We start from the raw sequence: 25,092 nt of genomic DNA, 5'->3' as shown, positions 1-25,092 counted from the left end.
TGTAACACCATCGTTTCCTTTGTGTTCACAGGCGGCATATTTTATCATGAAGATGAATTTCTACGAGGAGATGGCGGTCAGGGTAAATATCACTACACTGTCTTGTTTTAGCAAATGGAGTGTCGTGGTGGGAGCCCCTGTGAGTAGCAGCCCATAAGCATCATATCTCTAAATTTCTTTAATCTTTTGTTGGCCATTTTTCTCCCTTTTTAAGTGCAGCATCATGTTGGTAATCCAGTATAATTTATTATTATTAAAAACCCTATAAAAATGGACAGATTTCTATATCAGAATGACCTATCATATTTATATGTCAAACCACAGCAAATATTTTATATATAACGTTAAAAACTTTTTTTTCACTTTGCTTAAATGCTCAAGGCCCTGAAATACTGTCTTTATCCCTGAACACCTACTACTGTTCAACTCATAAATCATAGCTCTGTGGCTGTGAGTGATGCTTTGGCACTTTTACACAAGGATATTGCCTAGAAATCTTATATTTTAACAATTCCATATAGGCCTTCTCTTTTGGTGAATAGTTTCATGCCTAAACCGTTAAAGGGTTTTATAGACCAACAAAAGAATTTGCCAGTGTTTATTGAAGAGAGAGATTCACTGTCCAGCTGGAAAGAGATGTTTATAATATTTTCGTATTGGTGGAAAAGCTGGGGAACTGTGGGCTTTACGTTTTACACATAATAGGAACCCAAACAAATAAAGCTCACCCCCTGCTTTTACAATAAATTTCACATTATAGGAGAGACATAGATTCACAAATAATGTTTGACCCAGCTGTTTAGGTCACAGGGTGAAAGTTCAGAGGTGATGTTGACATGTAGTCCAAAAGAGAAGCTACTGAAATAAGAGACCTATGTTATCTATGAAAATAGCCACAATTTCCTATAGGAGACAATAGGAATTTTAATGGAGAACTGTGTTAAAATGACTGGTGCTTAGAGGTTACCAATGCGAGAAAGTACTGGGTTTAAACCCCAGAAGGGCCAAGTGAGCCTTTTCTGCGCTGAGTGTATCCTCTGTGTCTGTCTGGGGTTTTTCCGGGTGCTCCAGTTTGCTCCCACTGCCCTTGACCAAGGCTTTAGCCTCATATGTGAAATTGGTCCCTTGGTGTTGGACTGTGTACTGCCCACAGCGCCTAAAGAGAAGTCATGGGGCAAATCCAAAGACAAAAATTCTCAAAACAGATTGATTACATGTGACTTTAGACTTTAGAAATAATAAATTAAAGGACAATAAGGGAAATACATGCAGTATCTGGCCTTTTTTATGATGCCACCTGTTGAAACTTTTCTACTATTTACACCAGACATACAGATATAGTACTTAATACCTGCAATATAAATCTTGATCCCACGTCTTCTGACACATACTCTGTACTTTCTCGACTTCAGTGTTTGTGCTGTTTCAATATGACCTGACATTTGTACTTTTTTGCCAAATAAGTATATATTGTATAAATGAAAAAAAAGAAACCCACAAAGCACACCCAACACATACAATCATCTGAGAATCCCCTTGTGACATTTTCTTTAAATCAATTTTAACTCTATTTCTTTTTCTCTCCCCTCCTGATGTCTTTATCTTGGTGTGGTAGCTAACAGAGGATAATGTATTAAGGCCGTAATAGAAACCAGTGTTTACATGCCGCACCTCGTATTTGTATTAGATTCAACAGCATCGATTTCACTAGTCAACAAAGGTCAGCAAGAACTCGGGAGGCGGCAATTACTTTATTTAAAATTATCTATTGACTGGCAGATCAATGCTAATTCTCATTTTGCTCTTTGTTGTTTTTCCCTATCCTTTACTTCTCCTCTTCTTTCTTCTTCCCTCTTCTCATACCGTGATTATTCTTTTACCTGCCATTGTTTTAATCTCCTAATTAGTCTGAAGGACATCCGCCCCTATGCTTTAAAATGGTCAACTGTTGTGTGTGGGTGTGTTCTGGCTAATCTGCAGCCTCCTCAATCAGTGTGGATGATGCCGTTAAATACATGGTTATGTGACAGTTTGACAGTCTGTCTCTCTCGTGCTGGATTGTCCCTCTGAAAGTAGGGATTGTATAGTTTATTAACAATGGTTTAAAAAGTGTCCTACTTAAATGTTACATTTAAACTTCATAAAAACTTCTGTAATCCCACACAGATCCAGCGGACATGGAGAGGATTCTTTGTGAGGAAGTATATCCATAACTTCTATGCACGAAAAAAGTATATGGAAGGACTTGTCATGAAAAATGAACTAGTCAGGTGAGAAAAAATAGTTTCATTTATGAGACCTTAAGAGACCTGAATTAATTTTTATCTTTTTATTTCGTTTTATTTTCCTGAAACTCACTTGAAGTTGTGTTGCTTTTGTCTTTCTCACATGGCCAGTACATGTGTCAGCATTCTTCTAGATAGATTATAACCGATATAATACAATATCTTCAATTAAAGGAAGCAAATATGGGGTACCCTTTTTGCACAAAGGAATGCAAACTGGAAAGGATAAAAAACTTAGCCTTAATATGTTCTGTTAGAACATGGTGTATCTTTGCCCACTGACTATGGCCTACTATATAGCCTATCAATCAAAATGAATTGATTTGATTAATGTAAAGACAGTTGTCTGAAAGGTGTATTGTGTATGCTTAACCAAAACACATGACTGGAGTAACGCGAAAGGAAAAGTGAGGATATGAAAGAGACTGAGAGACAAAGAGAAGAGAAAGACAGAAGAGAGAGAGAGAAGTCCTCTAAAGCGCTTGAGGCTAAGAGAGAAGTGAACGATGTGAAGAAATTAAAAATTAGCCTCTGATTTGAACCGCAGCTCGTGCATTAATAAAACATCCTGCGCTTCAGGGCTTACTGCTAGAGATACACCATCTTTTATTTTTGACAAAAAAAACCATCACGTTTAGCTAATAGTCACATTTTTAATGTTGCTAATATATTTTACAGGAAAATATCTTTAGGCTTCCTGCTAAAATTAAATGTAAATTTGTTAAAGTGCTCCTTGGATCACCGACTCTCCCCCCCTCACTTCCCCAGCAGCGTTTTACCTTTCCTCCACGCTCTTTGCCCCTTTTAGAAATAGGAGTGACTAGGCTGTTAAAGTCCATCATGGAAGAGTTGCTGCTATAATATAACACAAAAATGAGCACACACAAAGACATGTCAACTACGTTAAGTATTCTGACCAGTCACTGGGATTATTTTGCTTGTAATGTCTTAATGAAATTTAAGACATTACAAAAGTACAAAAAATGATTCATAGTAAAAAGTATTCATAATCAGGCCAAATTTTAACCACACTGTAATAAAGCTACAATAAGGAAACAATCAGACCATTGATCTGAACTGAACATCACTTCATAGGACTAGATTAGATTAATTCAGAAGTATGCAAGCTATAGCTTTTAGTTTGCAAGGACCTTGCCTAAACAGTATATGCATATACTGTGGCTCCTGTCTCTTTGCACCTTTTGCACAACTTACAACAGTTAACAAAAATCATAGGAATTGAAATTTAGAAACAAGGAGCTATAAGGATAAAGTGACCAGCTATGTGATGCTATTTCATTTTAGGATTCTGGTCTTATGCTTTTGTTATCAGCCGTGGTACATTCACACTCTTACTCATACACACATTTATGCAAAAACACACATACACACATGCACATGCAGCCCCTCCTCCACAGTGGTTTGGGGTACAAGGTCACTTTCACTTCACTTAATCACATGTTTATTTAGTGCTACTGGGGTCACGATCAATTAACGCCGTGCCGGCATTTATTTAAAATATCCTTTCTCTGTTAGCTGCTAAGCCCTCGGATTGCACACTGCCTGATCACTAACCCTGCAAAGGTCTGCTTTTTAATCCATCACCATGCTCCCTGCCTCCGCAAGTGTGTCCATCCGTCTGTCCAACCACTGCATAAATTAATAAATTCAAAGTCAGATGAATGATCTCCATTTATTGAAGGCTGATCAGCTGTGCATGGTAATGATGTAGGAGTATTGCATATTTTCCCTTCACTGTCTTTGTCCTTTTTCATTCTGATTCTCCATTCCAATCTCTTTCTCATGACAGAGCTCCCCAGTTCAAAACCATCTGTATCATTTCATTAGGTACAACTAATCCACGCCACTTACACCATCCTCTTTTATCCACCGCCCTCTCTCCGCCTCCCTTTCTTAATCTCTGCCTCTCGCCTCTCTCTTTCTCAATCTATTTTGTTCGATATCTTTCTCTCTTGCTCTCCTTGCCACAGGTTCACAATGCTTTAGTGTCCATCCTCATTCATCCTTCCTCTCCTTCTGCATAGCCTAATGAAGTCAGGACCCCAGTGCAGTCCCCACTCTGCCACAGTTTTCCTTGATACCCCAACAATTTATCACTTTGTCAGGGAGACACTTAAAGTTCCTGGGCTTTAATAAGGGCATGCTGTGGGACGATGGGGGCAATTAGGAAAGCGGAGCAAGTCCACTTTGCATATTTACTAAATGTGCTGGTGTCATCGTTGCTGCCACTAGCACGGCCTGTTGACTGCATGAATTATTCCTCTATCTGCAATAAACAGCGGGGTAATTATTACTGCCATAATCAGATAAATAATTCTCCCTGTGATGTTGCAACAACATAGTGAAATCTTTTAACTTATCCTAAAGAGTGCTAAAAAAGGAGGCTCAGAGAGAATTTATGGACTGTCACTAGGCTGAAAAGCACAAGTGTTTTCTTCTCTTCTTTTCTTTTGTGCTGTGCTGTGTCTCTTCGTCTGTCTACTTTTTTCCTGTCTCCCTTCATTCCAGCCTTCTTCATTCCTCCATCTCTTGTGTCCCTCTCAAGGACATTCATGAAAGGAGAGCTGCTATGTCGGAGAGAGTGTGGGTCTGCCCTGCGATCACTCTCCCCTTCTATGCGTCAGTCTTTCTTTTACTGCTCTTCCCTTCTGATCCAGTTTGGATGCAGACAAGTTCTCTCTTCAGTCTGATTGGATTTATATATTCGCTATGTGTGTGTCTGTTGAAGTTTAATGTGGATGCACTGCTACTTGTCTCTTAAGAAAATTACTTTGAGAGTGAACAGTGGACAAAAGTCTGTAATATATTTGAAATTATTTGTTTTTTTCCTCTCAGTTTATTGAATGTGGATTAGCAATATTATCAAAGCTGGGGTTAATTGTTTTCTTAAACACCTTTGGATGGCATTAGTTTTACTACTTTAGTGAATTAGTTAATCAATCGGTCAGTCACTTAAATGGAAAGGCTATGTTATGAGGGTGTTCAAGGCTCAATACATTGAGCTGGCCACTGTCTAAATTGACTGGCTGACTACCCTCTCATTGCCAGCTATTGAATCATTCAATTGGAGCAATTAAAACAGCCAATCAGGTCAAGCCTCCATTAAATATTTAGAACCTGGCCAATTAGCTGCTCTGGTGCTGGCCTGGATGACCGAAGGTGTGGCCTGCTGTCCCACAATGCCTCACTCTCTGATGTTCCATTACTCCTTGATCCCCTGTTTTGAACCAGAGCTTAAATTATTGAGGAAGAAGTGAGAAATGTGGCTTTATTATATTAGACATTTAAATAAGTTAGAAATCCAGGGTGAAAATGTCAGTAAGGGTTTCAGTCATTTAAAAGTACTTCAGGTATGTTTGATTAACTTGTCCAGCGGTTCAGCAGCCATTAAACATAATCTCTAGCCACAGTGCTTCAGGAATACAACATGACAGGCTTAGCGCATTATATGTGCCTAATGTTAATAATTGTTATTCAGTTTTTATTTTATGTCATATATGTATTTTATTATCACATAATCTAAATGGCAGAATATCATGATTCATGAATCATAAATATATGTATTAATATATTTATATAATTGGTGTTTCAACTCCAATTAAGGAATGAAAGTTGTGACATTATTTATTATTTAATTGCACATCATCGCATTTCAAAATTGTTCATGCATGATTATGTTTAGCCCTTTGTTGCACCTCCAGCAGTGGTACAGTATAGTTTAATGTTACTGGGATTAATGCAGTGATTTTTATCCGGCTCACTGCTAATTGTGTGGCACGAAGAAGAGCGTAGATGCAGCTTTGCACAAACAGCTGGAGAGAGACAGAGAGGCACCAGGGAGTTTATTTAATTTCTTCAACATGAAAAGATGGTTTTATAGGGGACAAATCAAGGTTCACATAGAGCAATTAATGATTTATCCTGTTGTAATTAGGTATCAGCTGTAAAGGTAAAATAATTTAACACTTGCCTGCTTTTTTATCTCCTTATTATAGGTAAAAGTGTTCTTTTTGACTTTTACCTTTTTTTGTGTGTGTAAAATATTTAATATGCATAATACATTACATCACATACTGTTAACATGAACTGTTAACTGATAATAATCAATACATTAGCTCAATTTTTGTTTCTGTTGTTATAAAAATAAATGCACAAAAAATTCCCCATAGTTGGACCTGGCTTGGGATCAGTTTAAGGCCTGAAAATGCCCTGTAATCCTCTGAGGAACTAAGGAGATCGATTGCTGTGACTTTAAAAGTGAAATGTTTTCTCTTTATTGCCTTTTTAAATTTTCATAATGTGACTTTTCTTTAAGAAACTAAAGCAAGAACTTCTCTAAAAAAAAGACAGTGTAAATGGGAACATATTTGACTTCAAAATCTATGTATGTAATTTCAGCATTCTTATGCCTTTTCAGATATACAAGTTACTCATTTTGCACACTAATGCACTCCTGTACCATCAGTATTGCTGGCCTTTGACTGTATGTTGAAAACAAGCATACAGTCAAAAGCAAGCGTGTCTCTCTGATTTAGCCTGGAGGATGTGCATTTCTTTTTTTAAATAGCTCCAAATTATATTTTTTTACTTGAATTTTTGGATGCTTGAAAGAATAATGTTCAGTGACCACAATTTATGGAAGAGTTACTGAGCTCTGTACCATGTCAGCAAAATTGTCACTATTTTAAAGCAGTGTTGCCTTAGATCCAGAAAACTGAACTGGCCTTGTCCTTCGGACACAGAGGTTACTCTATATATTGCCCAACCGTTTTTCTGAAAGTTTTGGGACCTATGTTTTGTTTGTTTTTTTTGTTTTTTGTTTTTTTTTGTTTTTTGCTTTGTTTTGGGGGTTTTTTTGGGGGGGGGAAGGGAGCAGCTGAAAGTGCCTTTGAGTGGCTCTTTAATGTTTTCTTAAAAATTTAATGTGATAGCTGAGAAAAACTTGGTTTTATGGTGACCCTTCTCTCATACTTCCTTTACTATGCTGGTTCAGATTGTTCAGATTTTTCCTATAATCTGTCACCTATAACTTTATTTATTTTTAATGTATTATAGTAAATCTATACATATGTGTAGAATTTTAGTTAAAACTAGCAATAATTTTTTTTTCTTTACAAGAAATTAGTTTAGGCTGATAAACCAGACGTAGCACATGTTCCAGAGCTGTTCCAGAGTTAAACATAGTGTTTCTTTCTTTTCAATTTTACTCAGTCAGTCGCACACACATTTATAAACACAGACACACACGCGCGCACACACAGGCGCGAGGGCATGTGCTGCTTGCTGAACAGGGCTAACGAGGGTTGTATGTTGTGGCGGCTGGTTGGGTCGACACAGATCGAGGTGCCTTCAGCCGTTACAAATCTGTTTGGCTTTTGTCCACTACAGAGCAATTAATAACACTGGGGCTGGGGGTAGGGAAGCAAAGGTCACTCATTGAGCACCCCCACCCCCCCAACACACACATATATAGATACATATACACATACAAGCAAAGTGTACATACATTTAGTATAAAAACAGATACACATTTGCATATTTATGATAAATGCACAAACTGCTACATTCTCAGTTAAACTGTTTCAGCCCAGAGACATATGTATGAAAATATGAACATATGAACAAAGGTCCTGATCCCCTGAAACATTACTACAAGCTTTTTAAGGTGCTATTAAGAATTGAGCAAACAGAAATGACGACATATATACAGACATGCACATATCGTGGAGAACACCGTCCCTAAACCAGGACTTTAAATGTTACATTAATAAGTAATATCCCTGTTAGCTAGGTGGACAAATAGAGGCCAAGCAACCTCAATATTTACTCCCCACACACCTACACTATATTAAATTACTGTATTTAATATTACACAAATGCACATATTTAGATTCACTCTTCTTCTTTACACACCCGCAAGCATTTTTCATTTATTTTGTAATTGAGTCTGGTGCTGAAGAATGAATGAGAATGCACAGGCAATGGGAATTTGTTGTGATTTGTTTTTAAATGTCAGTAGCCACAGAATGTGTTAACCTCAGATTACTGACACACTTTGAATACCCTGATTCTTCTATGGAGGATTGTAATTGAAAACAGAAGTTGGGTAGAGGGGGAAAAAAACAGCGGAGAAGAAGTAAGGAAAAAAGGAGGGAAACAGACACGGGATTCTTGATGAGCTATGGTTAAACTCTTATTGGTATTGTGCTCTTGGAATTAAATTGGTTTTACTCCTGCTTTGTGTGTGTGTGTTTATATTATGACGACATGTGTGTATTTAGTAATTGTTTCCAATTCCCCTTTTAAGTTATCACCACTTTGTAACAACATTGCTGTGTGGTTGTGGAATTAAATTGCTGTGTGTATGGGGTTTTAATGCATCCCATTTAGCCAGCTTCGCTTAACAGATGTCATAGACAGACCTGTCCTGGCTGCCATGATGAAATATATCAATCATCCTCCCACTTATAGCCTCTTACGCTCTTATTTTGCCTTTTTTTCTTCTATGCAGTGTCATTCTGTTGTTTTTGCCCCAGAGCTCCTCTGTCTTTCCATGTATGCCTCAATGTGATTAGGTAGTTTTTTTTCCTTCATCTGAAGGACACTTTAGGGAATTGTCAGCTTTACGACCAACAACTGTTTCCCAAATACATAATAACACATGCACAGATGTACTTGTCTGAAGTTTACACCGTTAACAAGTTATTGATTTATTTGGTGTTAAGATATAGTACTTCGTAAGGTGAATCCTCAGAAAATGTGTAATATAACACATTAATGTAGTATTAAAAAAACATTAGGCTTACTTGTTAAACCAAGTGGTATAGAGTTAAATGTAATCAAAATACAGAGTAATGTGCATTTAGTCATTGTCATTCACAAAACATACTGTACATGAGTATATAAATATGATGAGTTATTTCTACTATATGAATTATAATGATTGACAACTTAGGAATTGGAGAAATTATGTCTTAACTGTTATATTTAAAAAAAAAAAATTATGCTATTGTTCACGTGTTATTGTAAGGTGACCTTGAGGGTCTGAAAGGTGCCTATAAATAAAATGTATTATTATTATTATTATTATGTAAAATGATTTACATTTATTATACATGTCTAACTAATGCATACCTATTGTAAAGCCTAATGAATCCGAAGTGCAAGAATCTTTGTGTGTCGTTTATGTTCCCTGCAGGAGGGAGCTTGATCAGCTGGAAGATCTCCAGAAAAGGGAGAGAGACTGTCTGGATATGGTGAAAGAGCACACTGCCAAAGTCTATCAAGCTCATCGGTTACATCATCTCCTTAGTACAAAGCAGGTGGGCTTATGGAAACACAAACACATTCAATTTTGCACACATTTTACAACAATGTTATAATGATTAGACTAATATTTAACCAGAGGGAAATGTACATATTAATTTTATGTTAACCAGAGCTACATGAAAATAGCGCAGTTTAATAAAAATACTGTAATGAATAAAAAATTGTTGGACTAGTGACAGTAACACGTATTGACTTTGTAATTCCAAAGTGACCTTAACTGCGGTTATGTATGGATGCAAAGTCACTTCAGATGACACGAGAAACGCATCCCTGTGGATTGACTTCACATTTGTGTAGCACTCACCCATACAGCTATGCACAATTATGTGCATGCTCAGATACATATGCAGGCACACACATGGGCATTGAGCTCAACATTACAAAGAGGTGGATTCCTACAGAAACGGGCTACACAGAGAAATACCACAGACCTTTTCCTTTCTATTAGTCAACAGAAGTGGGCCGTGTGGAGTTCAGTTGCGCATGTGCAAACATAAGTGTGAGTCCTCACGGTTGTTCTGATGTGCTCAGTCTGATGCTTCCCATGGCAAAAGTGTGCACATTTGTAAATGGTAAATGGACTAGTACTTATGTAGTGCTTTTATACTCTATTTGAGCGCTCAGAGCACTTTTTTTTTACCGTATGCATCATTCAACTATTCACACACACACATCATGCTTTTCTCTATGCCTAAGCATTTTTAGCGTGGCAGCCACACACTCTTAGTCCAGTGGATGCATTGGAAATAACTCGTTGTTTAGTATCATGCCCGAGGATACAGCAACAGACTAGAGAATCTGGGGATCAAACCACCAGTTAGCGGGCGAGCCACAGCTATCCTTGTGTTCATATGTGTGTGGCATCTACGCATCTTTGTGACTCCTCACTGTGATAATAATGAAGACAAAGCACAGTGGTCACTGTTGATTCAGCACTAGCATTCTGCTTGCTCTCTCTCTCTCTCTCTCTCTCTCTCTCTCTCTCTCTCTCTCTCTCTCTCTCTCTCTCTCTCGTGTCTTTACAACTAGCATCATCACTGTCTTGCTGTCTACTGTCCTCAGACATCCCATGTTCACCGAATTTTCACACAATTGCATGAAGTTGATGTAAGCTGGAATGAGGTTAAGTTTGCAGTTTTTACACATCAGGCTTGATTCTTAAAATACTTTAACTCGTGGGTATCCACATAATTTGTGTTACGTTTCTGTAACTCTGTTATCGTTATTTTTAAGTACACGCTAGAAAGAATGAAAGTTTATGTGCTCTTCTCCGCCCTCTGTCCATCTTTCTCTATATACTTCCCTCTCTTTCCCTGCATATGGCAGGGGACTCTTTCCCTTCGTAGCTCTGACCTTGTCAGCAGTGAATAGATGGCTCTCCCACACAGTTCATCCTTTCTCACTTCTCAGACCCCAGCCCACACACACACACACACACCAAAATACACAGACTCACATCCAGCTTACCAAAAGGCCCCAAGTCCCTCTGACAGAGACAGAGATGCTGTGTTCCTGGGGTCAACATCATTGCTCTTCCCGTAGCTAGGTTGGTACTTGGTACTTTTTGGGCTTATGTGTTGTGTTTGTGTATTCGTGTGTGTCTTTAGGGGTGGTGAGATTTACTTTTGTTTATGCGTTGTGTGTATCTGTGTATTTTGCTGGCTTTCTGTCACTTCCTATTTGACTTGTGTACTGTCATCCCTAAAGCAGAACATTTCTCCTGTAGTTTCAAGCAATTTCCAAGATACTGATTGGTGTTGATCATATAAACTATTCTTATGACTACTCAGTCCATACTTTTAATTAGTTTACTACTCTATTGGGGTGAGGCATAACATTTACTAATTTAGTTTTTTATCTATAAGTAAGAACCATTTAATATAACTTATTATTGGTTGTAGAAATATATTTGACAACTGCTTCAAGATATTTTTGTTCTCAAGAGGGACCCTATGCATGATTGATTACTGATTTTGATTATTAGTGAAAAGTTGCCCCACTGTCACTTTGAAATTTTAGTCACTGCTTAGCAGCTAGCCTGGGACCTGTTTATCGGTCACCACTGTTTTTAACTGCAACTGGCAGTCTAACAGTGGTACTTCCTTTGCTTTGAATGTCCCCTGCAATCTAGAGGAGGTCTCTAATGAGAAGAATGAGCAAGTACTGCTCTTAACAACTAAAATCCATGATGGTGTAGTTGTCCTGGGATGAGATTCACTAGAGGTGCATGTAATTATATTGCTTCATTATTTTTTTCTCATAGTGTACTTGACAAGTAAAATATTTGCTGAACACAACCTTTTAAATGTTACATTAAAGTGTAAGATTAATCTAAGAAAGCACACGTGTATGCATATATACATGATTACATATATGCGCATGCACATATTCTGCCGTTACATATAGGATCTAAACCTATGGGAAACTATGACGTTGTATAATAACTACTTTCAACTACTCCCTTAGTCACAAGGAGTTTTGATTTGGTAGATTTTCACATTGGATGTCCTTCCTGACACAATCCCCCAAGTTATTTGTATCAACACCACTATTTTTTAAATAGGTACGTATTGTGCTATTATCAAGCTGTACCTACAACCCAGGGTCAAAAAAATTGCAGTGAATAAAGTGGAATTTCTTTATTTTTTCTTATAACGCAATGGATGATATTTAGACCAAAAGTGCTTATGATCTAATAGTGACACATTTGCTATTTTACTAATTTGTTAATATGTTATTTTAGAAAGAGCGAGGTTTGGGAGGATGTAGTTAAAGCTGTATGTGTTTCTCTCTCTCCCTTTCCTTCTTGTTGCAGTCTTTTAGAGTGGAAAGCAGTGTTATTAGCATATAGAACAACTCAAAGCTTTGGTCTGGTAATTAAGACACAGGCAAAAGAATAACTGTGGTTTGAATAATTATCATCAAGGCTGTCTGTGGCAAATCTGTACCCCAGTTCAGAATCGGAGAGGCACAGTTTTAAGTATGTGTACTTGTGTGTGTGTTTAGGATTTTCATCTATCCATTCTTCTATTCTGTATTCATTTAAGATAACACCTTTTTAAAGTGGGGATATTTGGGGGAGGTTAATATGGATTACATGACCATTGATAGGGAAGAAGGCTGATGGAAAATTTTAACACAATTGATGTTTAGTAGCTAACAATTGTTAGTTTAGTCCCTGTCCCAGTAGGTGCCCATTCTGAGATTTGATGTTCCTCTTCATAAACTGAATTCTTTTTTTCTCCAAAATCTAAATTAAGTTATATATATATTTATTTAGTACTGAAGCATCCATGTGGACAGCCAGGTGCTTAAAAATCAGTGCCCCAAAATCATTTTCGCTTTATGTCTATGTCACTCCATAGAGCCTGTTTTTTTTATTTCATATTTTTAGGTCTAGTACATTCTTATTAAATGCTGCTGCATGTCTTTTAACAGGTGCTAGAATGTATGAACATATCACTCCAGTTTTAGGAAATTTACACTGGCTCCCTGTTGATTATCGTATTCATTTTGAGATTCTTTTGCTTACTAGTTTTAAATGGTATGGCGCCCAATTATTTAAGCAAACTCTTCAACATGTGTAACCCCAAAAGAGCACTGAGATCGTCCAGCCAGATGCTCTTAGTACAACCGAGGTCTCGATTGAAGCATAGAGGAGATCGGGCCTACGCAGTCGCAGCACCTAGACTCTGGAATAACTTAGCCACTTCAGAGTCTATTCAGTCTTTCAAATCACATCTTAAAACGCACTGTTTATGTTGGCTTTTAGTTCAGTTTGAGTACCATCAGGCTTGTTTTACGTTTGTTATGGGGGTTTTTTGTTTTCATGTTATACATTGTCATTGCCTCATCTCATTTATCTGTATTTGTTTTTCTATTGTTTTCTCATGGTCTTAACTAATTGTGAAGCACTTTGGTCAACTAAATTGCTTTTAAATGTGCTATAGAAATAAATTTGATTTGATTTTGATTCATTAATTTAAAAAAATTTAATTACTAGTAAGAAATACATTTTAATCTAATGACTTTAAAATCCTAATTTAATGTTTTCACGCTTTTACCCTCTCTCTCTTTTTTTCTGTTTCCTCAGTGCCCAGGGGTCTTCAACTCTCCATTCAGGCCAGCTCCTCATGAGATGGAGCTGCTGCTGAGGCAGCAGGTCAAGTACCAGGCCCCCACCAGGCTGGCCTCCAGGGGCAAGGCTTGTCTCTTGGGCATCCCAAGCTCAACAAGCTCTAGTTTCCCTGTGACTCTTGGATCCCCATTGATCAAAACCTCTAGAACTTATAGCTCCAGGCCCATACTGCCTCCCATTGCCAACAAGACACAGCAGGTGACGGTGGTCAAAACGTTGCCTATAAAAGACATAAACAAGTAGAAAACAGATAAATACAGTAGTATAAAAGCAGATATACAAGAGATGAGATGTGATGGTGTGAAAAACTGGATTTAAGCATGTTCAAGAGGTGAAACAGACTGTTAGTTTAACAAAGTATCATACTAATTATTAAAGCCTTCAACATCACCTTCCTTCCTCATGGGGGATGGTTCTTGATGAAAGCAGAGATCCTTTAAAACTCCTTTTAAAGAAGAATGACATCATTAGCATGGCAGACAGCTCTCCTGGGGGCTACTGCATAGAGTCGTTTAGTGCCTTTATTTCAATGAGTACTCTGTGGGACTATGTAGTTATGTGTTACTATATTTGTGCACCACAGTGTGTGCGTGTGTGTGTGTGTGTGTGTGTGTGTGTGTGTGTGTGTGTGTGTGTGTGTGTGTGTGTGTGTGTGTGTGTGTTTTAAAATTGCATGCACAGCTCTGACTAGTGGACCACAACAACATGATATGTGCTGTGTCAGGTAACGATTTAACTGTACAATTATCCACAATTTTGTTGTCCAGGTACAATGACAATAAAGGGCTCTTCTGTTCTAAATGTAAACTAATACACATTCACATACACATTCCACTTGAATTTGAAGTTTAGATGTATGTATTTGTTTCTGTATATTACAGATATATATGGATAATTTTGTTAAATTCCATGGAAACATGCATTATATTTCCATTAAGCAAATAAGCGACATATATACATTCAACAGAAATTAAAATTTAATTTGATAAATAATAAATTTAATAAATTAGTATTTTTCTGATCTTATATGTTGTGAACACATTTTCTTCTTTTTTTTTACAGAAATTGTTTTAACAATATATTGCTTTGTCCAAAATGATCAAGAATAAGTGTTCATTTTAAAGAGTAAATTTTCATCAAAGACCTTTGGACATATCATAGAGAGAAAAGAACAGATTTGCCACTGTTTCATATTGAACTATCACATAATTATGACAGTTACCAGTCAAAATGTGTACTATATTAATCCAGTGGCTGATAAAAATAGACGAACCCTGAGTTGCCACTATTTGAATATTTACTTTGGTTGTTCTCAACTGAGAATTTGTCTTGGTTCAGTAAAGGATAATCCAGTTTGTGACTGTATGTGTCATGTGTCTGTGTTTGCATTTGTGTGTATGATGATGATTTGAGTGCTATTGAAGAGCAATATTTTCCACTCTGTGGCTCTTTATGGCAAATTGCTTTCCCTAGTATTAGTTTCTAGTAATGTAAAACATAAGTGAGCAGAAATGAGGCGTACATTTGTCTCCTTTTATTAGCTGCAGTTCATACACTTACATACACATGCAGGCATGTCTCCAGCTGGCCGAAATGGGAATAGGTTTATTAATGGTGTCCTAGGAAAGTCTCTATGGTTGATATGAAGAATAATTGTCTATATTTATACATGTGTGCCTCATAGTGTGTCTTTTTTGTGTGTGTTCAGCTCGTGTCATTAGTGCAGGAAGTCCCCTTTTCTTTTGCACTCACCCCTACATCCCACACCCCCTCCATCTCTGGTGTGATAACTATCTAGTGGTGATGGATAAGGTTGAGGTGCTGGCTGTGGAAGTGGTCAGGCCAGGCCAATGATCCCGTGGTGATAGGAGCAAGGACAGGGTCTCTGTCTCTCTCCTCCTCATTCTCCCTCCTTTTTTTAACACCAAACAACAACTGAAGGTCACCTTAAACATAGCGAAAACATTTAAGTTAATCTGCATTCCCAAAAGTTTAGCCGTTATTCGCACAAGTTCTTAAGTAATGTAGTCTTAGAGCATCCACTTTGAGATTTGACTTCGCTGGACACACGGACAACTCACACACACGCACACACACACACACACACACACACACACACACACATACACACATATATATTCCAACAAGCTTGTTCACCTTTGTTCTTGCACTTAGCCTGAACTCTCTTAGGCAGCTTTCTTGTAATTTCTGTAAGCAGTCTATTTCTCCAGCCTTCTTGGACATAAATCCAGAGCTCTACCTTAGATGTTAGCTGGATGTACTTCTTCAGTAATGTTGAGGTCCGGGCTCTCGGGAAGCCAATCCATGACTGATAGTCTTCCATGGTGTGTTTTTGTTTTTTTGTTGTGGGTTTTTTGTGTTTTCTTTTTTAATCCAGATGTAGTTTTTTGTGCATTGGCAGTGTTTTTGGATCCATTGCCATGATGATCTCTTCTTCTTGTTTGACTCCTCAAATATTTTAAGGACAAACTGCACACCATACTGAGATGTGCCAAGTTTTCAGCTTATTAGCTCCATGGGAATCACTGTGTTATCTTCCGCATGTTCTCTAAATTTAACTAATGAATTGATAATAAGTGACAAAGTGCCTAAAGATACCAATTAAAATAGGTTCTTCGAAAAGTTGTCTGGTTTATCCCTTGAGTTACGCCTTTTTTATGATTGAGTGAATCATAGTAAATGTAATGTGGCTTAACGAACAAACAAAAAGAGAGCCTGAAGAACTATTGTTCAAGACCATTTGTAAAAAATCATGAGAAAGTCAGTCTCCATGGAAGAAAAATAAAAAGAAATGAGGGGTGGCTCAAGACTTTTTAATTGTGTGTGTGTTTCTTCAGTTTACCTTAACAATTTAACAACATTAACACAGATATTATGTAAGTTGACTTCTTAAATAAACTGAGTTTAAATAAACTCAGCTTATTTAAGAAGCCAGACAATTCATAATTTAGTCTTTTCCGTTGAAATCACTGCTATATTTACAGAAAACCATTCCACACCCCACACCCAACCACTTACCCACTAATCTCAGCCATGGTCTGAGTAACCCTCATCCCTCTGGCCACTTACGCAAAGACTCTATACTCCAAAGTCTTTTGCACAACATTCAAGCACTTTTCAACTTGTCATTGTTACTGTGTGCCTTTGTTTTTATATATATGTTCTTCTTGTTTGTTGGTTATTCCAGTCTTCTTACTATTTATATTTCCTGCACAATTGTTGCACTTTTAACAGGAAGAAAACTCTGGCAGAATCAGGCTCAGGGAGGGGCACCCATATGCTGGAACTAATTGGGGGTGAGGGGAAAAGAAGAGAACAGGGAAAAAGATCCACTATCATATTCATTTAGATTTCAATTAACAAATCACCACAAAAGCCCAAATCATGATTTTAACCCATTGCAGACAGTGTCCTCATTGCTCCAAAACTGTCTTCTTTTTAACTGATACCCCTCCCATCCCCCTCTCTCCAAAATTGAACTAACATGCTTGGTTTTACTTCTCCTGCCACTTGATCTTTTTTATTCTTTCTCTACACTTAGCCTTTCTCCTGTCACAAGAGAAGAGATGCAGAGGACTGACCTCTGTCTTTTTTTAATTCTGCAAAAGAGTGATTTTTGCGATCAGTTTTCGACTAATGTACTGTCTATTTTGTCTGTCCTTATTCCAGGGTCTTTACAGAGAAGCAGGAGAGGCTTGGGAGCAGCGCTTGCATTGTCGTGAATTGATGTTATGTCTGCAGACCTCTTACATGCACCTAGAGGAGGCCCAGAATCAGCTACGTGAACTCGAGCCAGTGAGACTTAGGTTTGTACAGGAGTTCTCTGTCCGACCTGTCTGGATAATTCTTTTAGATTGGATACAATATATTAGAACATTCATACATTAATCTAACATAATTCAGCTACAGGTATGTCCAAGTCCATTGTTTGGTGCGTTTTAACAGATATTATTTACTGCAAATAGTGTCTGTATTAACTCGATACTAGCAAGAAGCTGTTCTTTGAGTGAGCACTGCTGAAAGAGATAGACACAATTTTTCATTGTGGGGTCTGTACAGAAATGTTACTAAAAAGTTATAATAACATAATAATCCAGTGTAAGCTATATCCTTGCATGTGTCTTGTGTTGGTATTCGCCTCCTCCTTTTGATGCTCTATGTTAAATTGAGTTCAGTTTAAGCTGTATTTTATCAAAATACTGGTGTTACTGAAATATGTGGAGCTCCACTCTAAACATTTGGGATCAAGATTCAGTGAAGCCCTACAGGACAAAAGAACAAAGCTTTGGCACTAAACTCACAGCTTTGTGCTGTCCATCTGTGCCAATTACGCGCTAATTCTGATAAAGTTGCTTGCTGGCATCCCTAATATAGCAAAGCTCCCAGCTGCAACTTTCAGCTATTCTGGTGCAAAATAAGACATGCTTTCATAATTAAATATGCCACTATTTGCAGTAAATTGCTTCCCGCAAACTCTTAGTTTCAAAACTGACACTGCACCATCTCTAGTAAATCCTGACAGTAGTTTTATATCCATGGAGGGTTTTACACCAGTGAATCTAGCCCTATAAAAGTGAAAGACATGCTTAGCAAACAACAGTTTTAATAAAACCAATCTGAAAACCTGTGTGCACTATATTGTATAACTTTGCTGTTTCTTGTTGTCTGACACCCAGAGGAACAGGAAGTACACTTCACCATTTGAGCCACAGCAGCAGTTCATTTCCTCATCCAGCCCATACCGGCAAGAGCTTCAGATGATTAATATACACTGGTTATCAGAGGAGGTATGATGAAAACTAAAAAGACTAAACAAAAAGAAAAAAAATCATTTGTTTGTTTATTTATTTAATTATCCCATGTAGAGGGAATGGTCTGAATGGGCTAAAAGCTGTTGTAAAGGGTTTATATGGTTGAATTAGTTTGATCCTAAGGTATAATTCTTCTTCTAAGAAAGACATGAAAAAACAGAGCAGCACAACCTAAACCTTTCAACTTGTGTTGCACAAATTTGTCAAAAGTGACAGCAATTTAATAAATCGCCACTCTCCATCACACGCATATCTACACCCACCCACACCCATACACACAATTCCCAGCTATGCCCTCCACTGCCCCTTCTCCATGTATACGTAAATGAGGTGTATGCATTGATGTGTATGTGTGGGTATGTTAGTGAGAGAATGTGTGAGCGTGGGCCCTGCGGTCTGGTCCAGGCATTAGGTAATTGACTGTGTCTTTGCTCAAGGCCTTTCATGGATCACCGTCCTTTATTAGCTCACTTCCCAGCACACACACTCGCATACGTGCACATCCACACACACATACACAAAGTTCCCAGCAGCTCCACCCCAGCCCCTTACTCCCCACCAGCAACCAGACCCAATTGCCCGGAAACAAGGAGTGAAACAAGAGAGAGAGAGAGAGAGGAGCAAGGGAAAAAGGAGAGAGCAGCGACAGGGGAATGAACTAACACGGCCCCAGGAAGTGGAGATAAATAAGTATGAGGAGAGAGTGAGTGGGTGAACGGGGTCTCCTCAAACTGACAAGAGAAATTGAGGGAGTACGATCCATATTTCACTGTATCATGTTTGTCAAATACAATTTTAGGAAGGTTGTAGATCTGCATTGGTGGTAGTATTTTGACTTTGCCTATCGCCCTAGCCCCGTTTGGGTGAAAAGTACCTGTCTAGACAAAACAGGAAACAAATGTCCCAAATATGCTGTTGAACTAACGCAGGTTCACAGCAAAGCTGCATGGCAGTTTTAACTGTGTGTTAACGGGCATACCCACTGATTATCAAATAATATGTCGGTAAGTATAAGTGTGAATTAGAATGAGATTTGGTCATTTAAATGGTGGGATGAGCCAGGATTCATTTATTAAGTTGATTCATTTCTTAGATAAGTATGTGTGTGTGTTTGCTGACACGTTTAGCTATTTTCTATTATTTTATTTTATCTCAAATCAAATATTTGCTAAACGTATTCTCTGTATAGTATAACTTTGCCATGCAGGATGTTGTTGAGGAAGATGATAAAGACAGTAGTTGCCTGTCCTCGGCCCAGTCCTGTCATACTGCTGTCACTCAGAACTCATCAAACCTCACATCTTTCTCTCAGAGATTCTGTGTCTTTGTATCTCTCTACCTCTGTTTACTCTCTCTCTCCTCTCACTCTGTGATAATTAGTGCATTAGTCCTATCATTGGCATCACCGTGAGCTATAGCAGCAGCCAGCGGAGCTTCTTGTCACATCTCACAGGGCCAGTGGAGTGGACAGCTCAACCCTGGTACTCATCATCTTCATACCGTGCCTAGCCAGCCTCCCCCCAGCCACATTATTTAGCTATGTTATCCAGCCATGCTCCTAATTATTTTCAAATCCTAGCCATAGCCCTCTCACCCAGTCTCTGCCACATTACCTAGCCTTGCTTGTAATCATCACCTTAAGCGTTGCTTTAGCTTCTCCACACAGCCTGAAGCCTCATCATTAACATACCCCAGTTTTTTTTTTCTGTTTTCTTTGGCTTGACCATCACAGCTCTTGGCAGTATGTACACAGCATCCTCAGACCAAACCAAGCCCTAGAAATAGCCTGTGACTCCTGGACCTTTATTTACCTTAGCCATCTGGGTCACAATATGAAAGTCTGTCAGTGTACACACACACATATCCACATGCATCCACACAAATTCACAAAAATGCCAGTCCCTGCCTCTTGAAAAGCTGAGTTCCCTGTCTCAGGCCAAAGAGCGCTGTGTAAAGGTTGCCCCTTTTCTTGCCCATATGTCTGCTTACCCTTTTTGCCTATGTTCCTGGTAATCCTGTTATGCCAGCACAACAATGATGGTTATTTTACTCGTTAGTTCATGTTATATTATCATTGTTATTATCATTGTTATTTCAGGAGAAATAAAGTGATAAAGAGCAAAATGTAGGTTATTGGTAAGCAACACATTGCCTGTAAGTACTGTAAGATAAAATGCTATAAAAGATTGTGAACCAGTTACATGCTCCAGCAAAGACTAATTTCAAATGCAGATATGGGAAAGCCCTCTGTGTTCATGCTAATTTTGTGGTCGTTATTAGCCATGTCACCAGTGGTTCTGCCTATAACCATAGAAGATAGCTAATTAGGAGGCTACGTGCTAATAAAGTACACTACAGTGAGTGGTCACGTCTGTGTTTATCTGTGCTCCAAGCCTTTCCTTCTCTTTTCATTAGACTGATGTCCATCATAACTTTCAGAGCATCAGGAGAAACTCCCTGATACACACTAAAACACAAGCACTCTTCCCTAGGTCCAGGTCTTTTTAAAATTTTGCTTGTTTGTTTGTTTCTGGTAATTGTTTATTGAAATAATACCAAATATGAGGTCCAGACATAGAGAAAAAATCATTTTCAGAACAGAAGTTAATGCACAGGGATGAAAAGTTAAAGGGCATAAATAAATGAAAACAAATACAAATCAAACTGGACAGGCAGACGAAGAAGGAAATGCATCGACACATAATAGAATATAAATACTAATAAACAACCAGAACAGCAGTGGAGGCAAAAAAAACCAAAAGCATATATAACATCAGTCATAAAAAAAATAAACATAAATTATGTATCAATGGCTAAAAGTAATACCAAGATAGTAATAACAAAGTGGAGGCAAGGCTAAAGATTGTGTTAGCTGTAGCAACGGCTTTGGATCAGTGGACCACTATACAATGTCCATCTTTCTTAATTCTGGCCCTTTCAAGTGATCATATATCTGAAAAGAACGTTGGCCAAATTTGGTCTAAACTATTTTTTAATAATAGTTTTCGTTGAAGCAGCTAATGTTGCAAATTACTCCTGAAACTAATAATGTATTTAAGCTGAGACTAGTATGAAAATTATAGTTCAAAAAATCATATAGTGTGATTATTTTACCAGACTCATAACAGTGAACCCAAAAGTCATTATTTAATAATTTATCTTTAAATCTAGGCTCAGGTGTAAACTGAGCCTAGATTTAAAGATAAATTGTTTTCCTAACTTATAGTCAATATGTGTGGTTTTACAGTAAAGGAAGAAAGACAATTTGTAAATAATAATGAAACTGATCAAATGTTTTCTTGAAATTACCATGATATCACGGAAGACCCTGGTATTCACAACCTTTTAATTTGAATTTACCAATAATAATGCTGCCATGTGGGTATTAAAACGCGAAAAAACTCGTCTAAGGGTGAAAGTCAAAATCAAATGGATTATCAGAACAAATACAGATTGATATACACCAGAATATGTTCTGATTTATCTGTTCTTGTTTCCACAGACTGTATCTAAAAGATAGATGTAGTCTCTGTGTCAACCCTCATTGGTTATCCAAAAGCTGTTATGACACTTTAGGCTTTGCAATCTCATTTTTTTTAACCACTGTGCTTGAATAACAAAGATAACCTAGGACACTGTCAGTTAACTCCAGCTCTAACTAGCTAGATTGGTTAACAAGATGCATTTATGATTTACTGTGATATTGATTCAAGTGATCTATCCGACTCTGCTGCATTAGGGTCCATGTTACTAACCATTACTACTAACCATTTTACAGCCTGTGTAAAACTCTGAAGCCCTGCCATTTGCTCAACCATAAAGCATTTCCCGCCACACCGCTTCCTACTTGAGACCTCAGGCTTATCAGTTAACCCACCAATTCATTTACATTATGGTGACATTTAGGACTGTATACAGAGTAACAGTGAGGGTCAAGTTCACACAGCATGATGTTAAATGGACAGCATCTGCTAAGTAGCAGATATATTTTGGTAAGATTTGAAAGAATGAATGACTTTAGATATTTTCGTTAAAAGATTCTGGACCAAACTTTACCAGATTGAGTGACTTTGTAGAACTTTCTTTCTATAAAATAATAAGGTTGCCTTAATACACCCAACAAAACACCACAACCACTAACAGATTGGCAGTATTGGTGTGAAAATATAAGTTAACTGCAATATAAAACGCTATGTCATCATAGTTATTCCAAAATCAAGATGGAAGTGTTTTTAAGTCTGAGTAGATGTTTTCTTCTCCATGTGTACATAGGTGTCAGAGAAAGGAGGCAGACAAGCTGGATAGGGGTGTCTGTACTTTAATGGACTGCCTGTCCCTGTAAGGATATGCTCCACTGAACCATGCTGTATATAGTGTAGTATAATCACTGTCGATGTCTTTCTCCTTCCATCACTTTTTCTTTGCTCATCTTTGCTATCTTCTTTATTTGCATATGTTCTCTTTTTCTGACTTCTTCATCTGTACTACCAACCAGTAGCTTTTTCTACACCCCTTTCCCCATTCTTGTAAAAAATATCTGAGTGCATATATATATATATAGAGAGAGAAATATAAATGGATTGTGATGAAGCTAAAATGTAGATCAAAGACTGTATATAAAAAATGGACATATTACCCATGGCATTATTCTGTTTATTTATATAGTTTTATTTATATAGTTTCAAATCACAAAAAAGTTGCCTCAAGTTGTTTTATACAGTAAGGTAAAGATTGCAGTTTTAGAAAGAAAACCCCAACAAACAAATGACCCCTTATAAGCAAGCACTTTGCGAATGTGGGAAGGAACAACTCCCTCTTAACCTTCAGCAGAATCAGACTCAGCAAGGGGCAGGCATCAGCTGCAACAGGTCATGTCTTGGTTTTTGAAACAATATAATTTTTGGTGTCACTATTTTAGTTTTAAAAGCCAGAAGTGACCATTGGGTATTTGGGTAGCTTAGGAGCCCACCCAAAAAAGGGTAGACTCCTCAGATATCCATTAACTAAGGAGCAGCGTCCATTGACTGCTTTATTACATAAGATAGATACAGTACCTGTTATTTAGTGCTAAGAAAAAACAAGCAAACCAGGAGCAGACCAACAATTATAAAAAATGAACCTCAGACTTCTTGGATAGACTTGGATGTACACACACCACAAGCAATTGTGGTTTTCACATATTCCAAATGGCACCAACACTACACAGAAAGTAAAGAGGTCCAGTTCCATGACTGAAATTCTAAGAGGTCAATGCTAGACAGTGGCCCACTATAGTCATTTGTTGGCATCCATCAGTCAGTTAACTTTAAGTAAACTCAAATGTAATGGTTAAATTTATAGCAATTATAGATTAGACATGAAGACCCAGGCTATTTTTGGTCTAGAAAAAACAGGCTCTGAACATTCATTCTCTTCAGATGCGTTTTTTTTTTTTTTTAATCTTTTTAAGTCTATTTGGATTGATTGACTGTTGGGGCTACCCTCAAATGTACTGCTGTTTTGGGCACTTTCACAGTGGCTTCATTTTTCTAGGCCAGGAGCTTGTCTTATTGGATGGGCACAGAGAATCCAGCACCCACATTCTGTATCTATCTATTGGAGGTATAAGGTGTGTATGTATCACTGTGTGTGAGTCCTATTTTTTCAGGTTATGTTTGGTTTTTTTGTGTTATGGCTTTTGTAACTTTCTAAGCTGCCTAGTGTATGTATAAAAACCACCCCTTTATCAGTTGTAACTATACAAGATGTGCACACTTGGGTATATGCACATGTATGTGTGTGCTATTAAAGTCTCATATGTTCCTTAGCCAGTGTGGGAATATGTGTTGGGGGTGGTGATGGGACCTGGAAAGAGAAGCAATCACAAACACTTAAACCAGCAAATGGCCTTGATGTCCTGTGCAAAGCAGCCCGTGTTGACTGATGAGCCTGTTAACCCTGGCTGAAACAACTCCAGCACAGGGGATTAGACAGCAATGCTGGTCCCGGCTGTTCGTGGCCCATTTTGCATGGGAATTGTGCATATTTAATCTAAGGTGTGCCGAGGTGCAAAGACAAGCCTCCCTCTTCTCCGTTTCTCATTATAGATGTGTAATAGCACCCCGAGGCTGAGGCCCTTAATTCACCAGCCCCAGCCCAAGTCTTAATCTTACCCTCAGTCTCAGCCCCCACCTTCCCCCAGTGCCTACTTTCAACCCAAATCAAAGTCCTAGTTGCAGCCCTCCTCCTAGGCTTTCTCTCTCCTAGTTCTTTCCTATTCTAAGCCTTAGGGTGCTAGTATACTTGTCAGACGGTCAAACAGTGTCTGTAACCGCCTTCTGACATTGGAATTGACGAAAATTGGCAAAAATCAGATACTTTTCATTTTTGCGAACTTTTGCACTGTGAATGCCTTTGGGAGATAACCAGAATTTCACTGTTTTGTCCCACAGGGCATTTGCAGTGGCTAATAGAAAACTAGGATTACACAAGATTCATTAAACCTTTG

The 25,092-nt window shown here is 38.0% G+C and overlaps 1 protein-coding gene across 2 annotated transcripts in view; it reads left to right on the top strand.

Annotated features, from left to right (window-relative positions):
- The window catches only part of spata17 (spermatogenesis associated 17), a 40,874-nt gene that overhangs the window by 3,329 nt on the left and 12,453 nt on the right, over window positions 1–25,092 (top strand). The window contains exons 4-9 of one of the 2 annotated variants that reach the window (XM_004539522.4): window positions 32–82; window positions 2,167–2,270; window positions 9,505–9,628; window positions 13,729–13,971; window positions 17,464–17,600; window positions 18,471–18,581. In XM_004539522.4, the coding sequence (XP_004539579.1) occupies window positions 32–82; window positions 2,167–2,270; window positions 9,505–9,628; window positions 13,729–13,971; window positions 17,464–17,600; window positions 18,471–18,555 (744 nt within the window). In that variant the 3' untranslated portion in view covers window positions 18,556–18,581. Of the gene's footprint in view, window positions 1–31; window positions 83–2,166; window positions 2,271–9,504; window positions 9,629–13,728; window positions 13,972–17,463; window positions 17,601–18,470; window positions 18,637–25,092 lie in introns of those variants that run through there. The other variant, XM_012920169.3, reaches the window with a different exon arrangement.

Source organism: Maylandia zebra, linkage group LG1 (genome assembly GCF_041146795.1).
Source record: "Maylandia zebra isolate NMK-2024a linkage group LG1, Mzebra_GT3a, whole genome shotgun sequence".
Classification (NCBI taxonomy): Eukaryota; Metazoa; Chordata; class Actinopteri; order Cichliformes; family Cichlidae; genus Maylandia; species Maylandia zebra.
The sequence above is the reverse complement of the archived record's forward strand: the minus strand, read 5'-3'. Positions and strand labels throughout refer to the sequence as shown.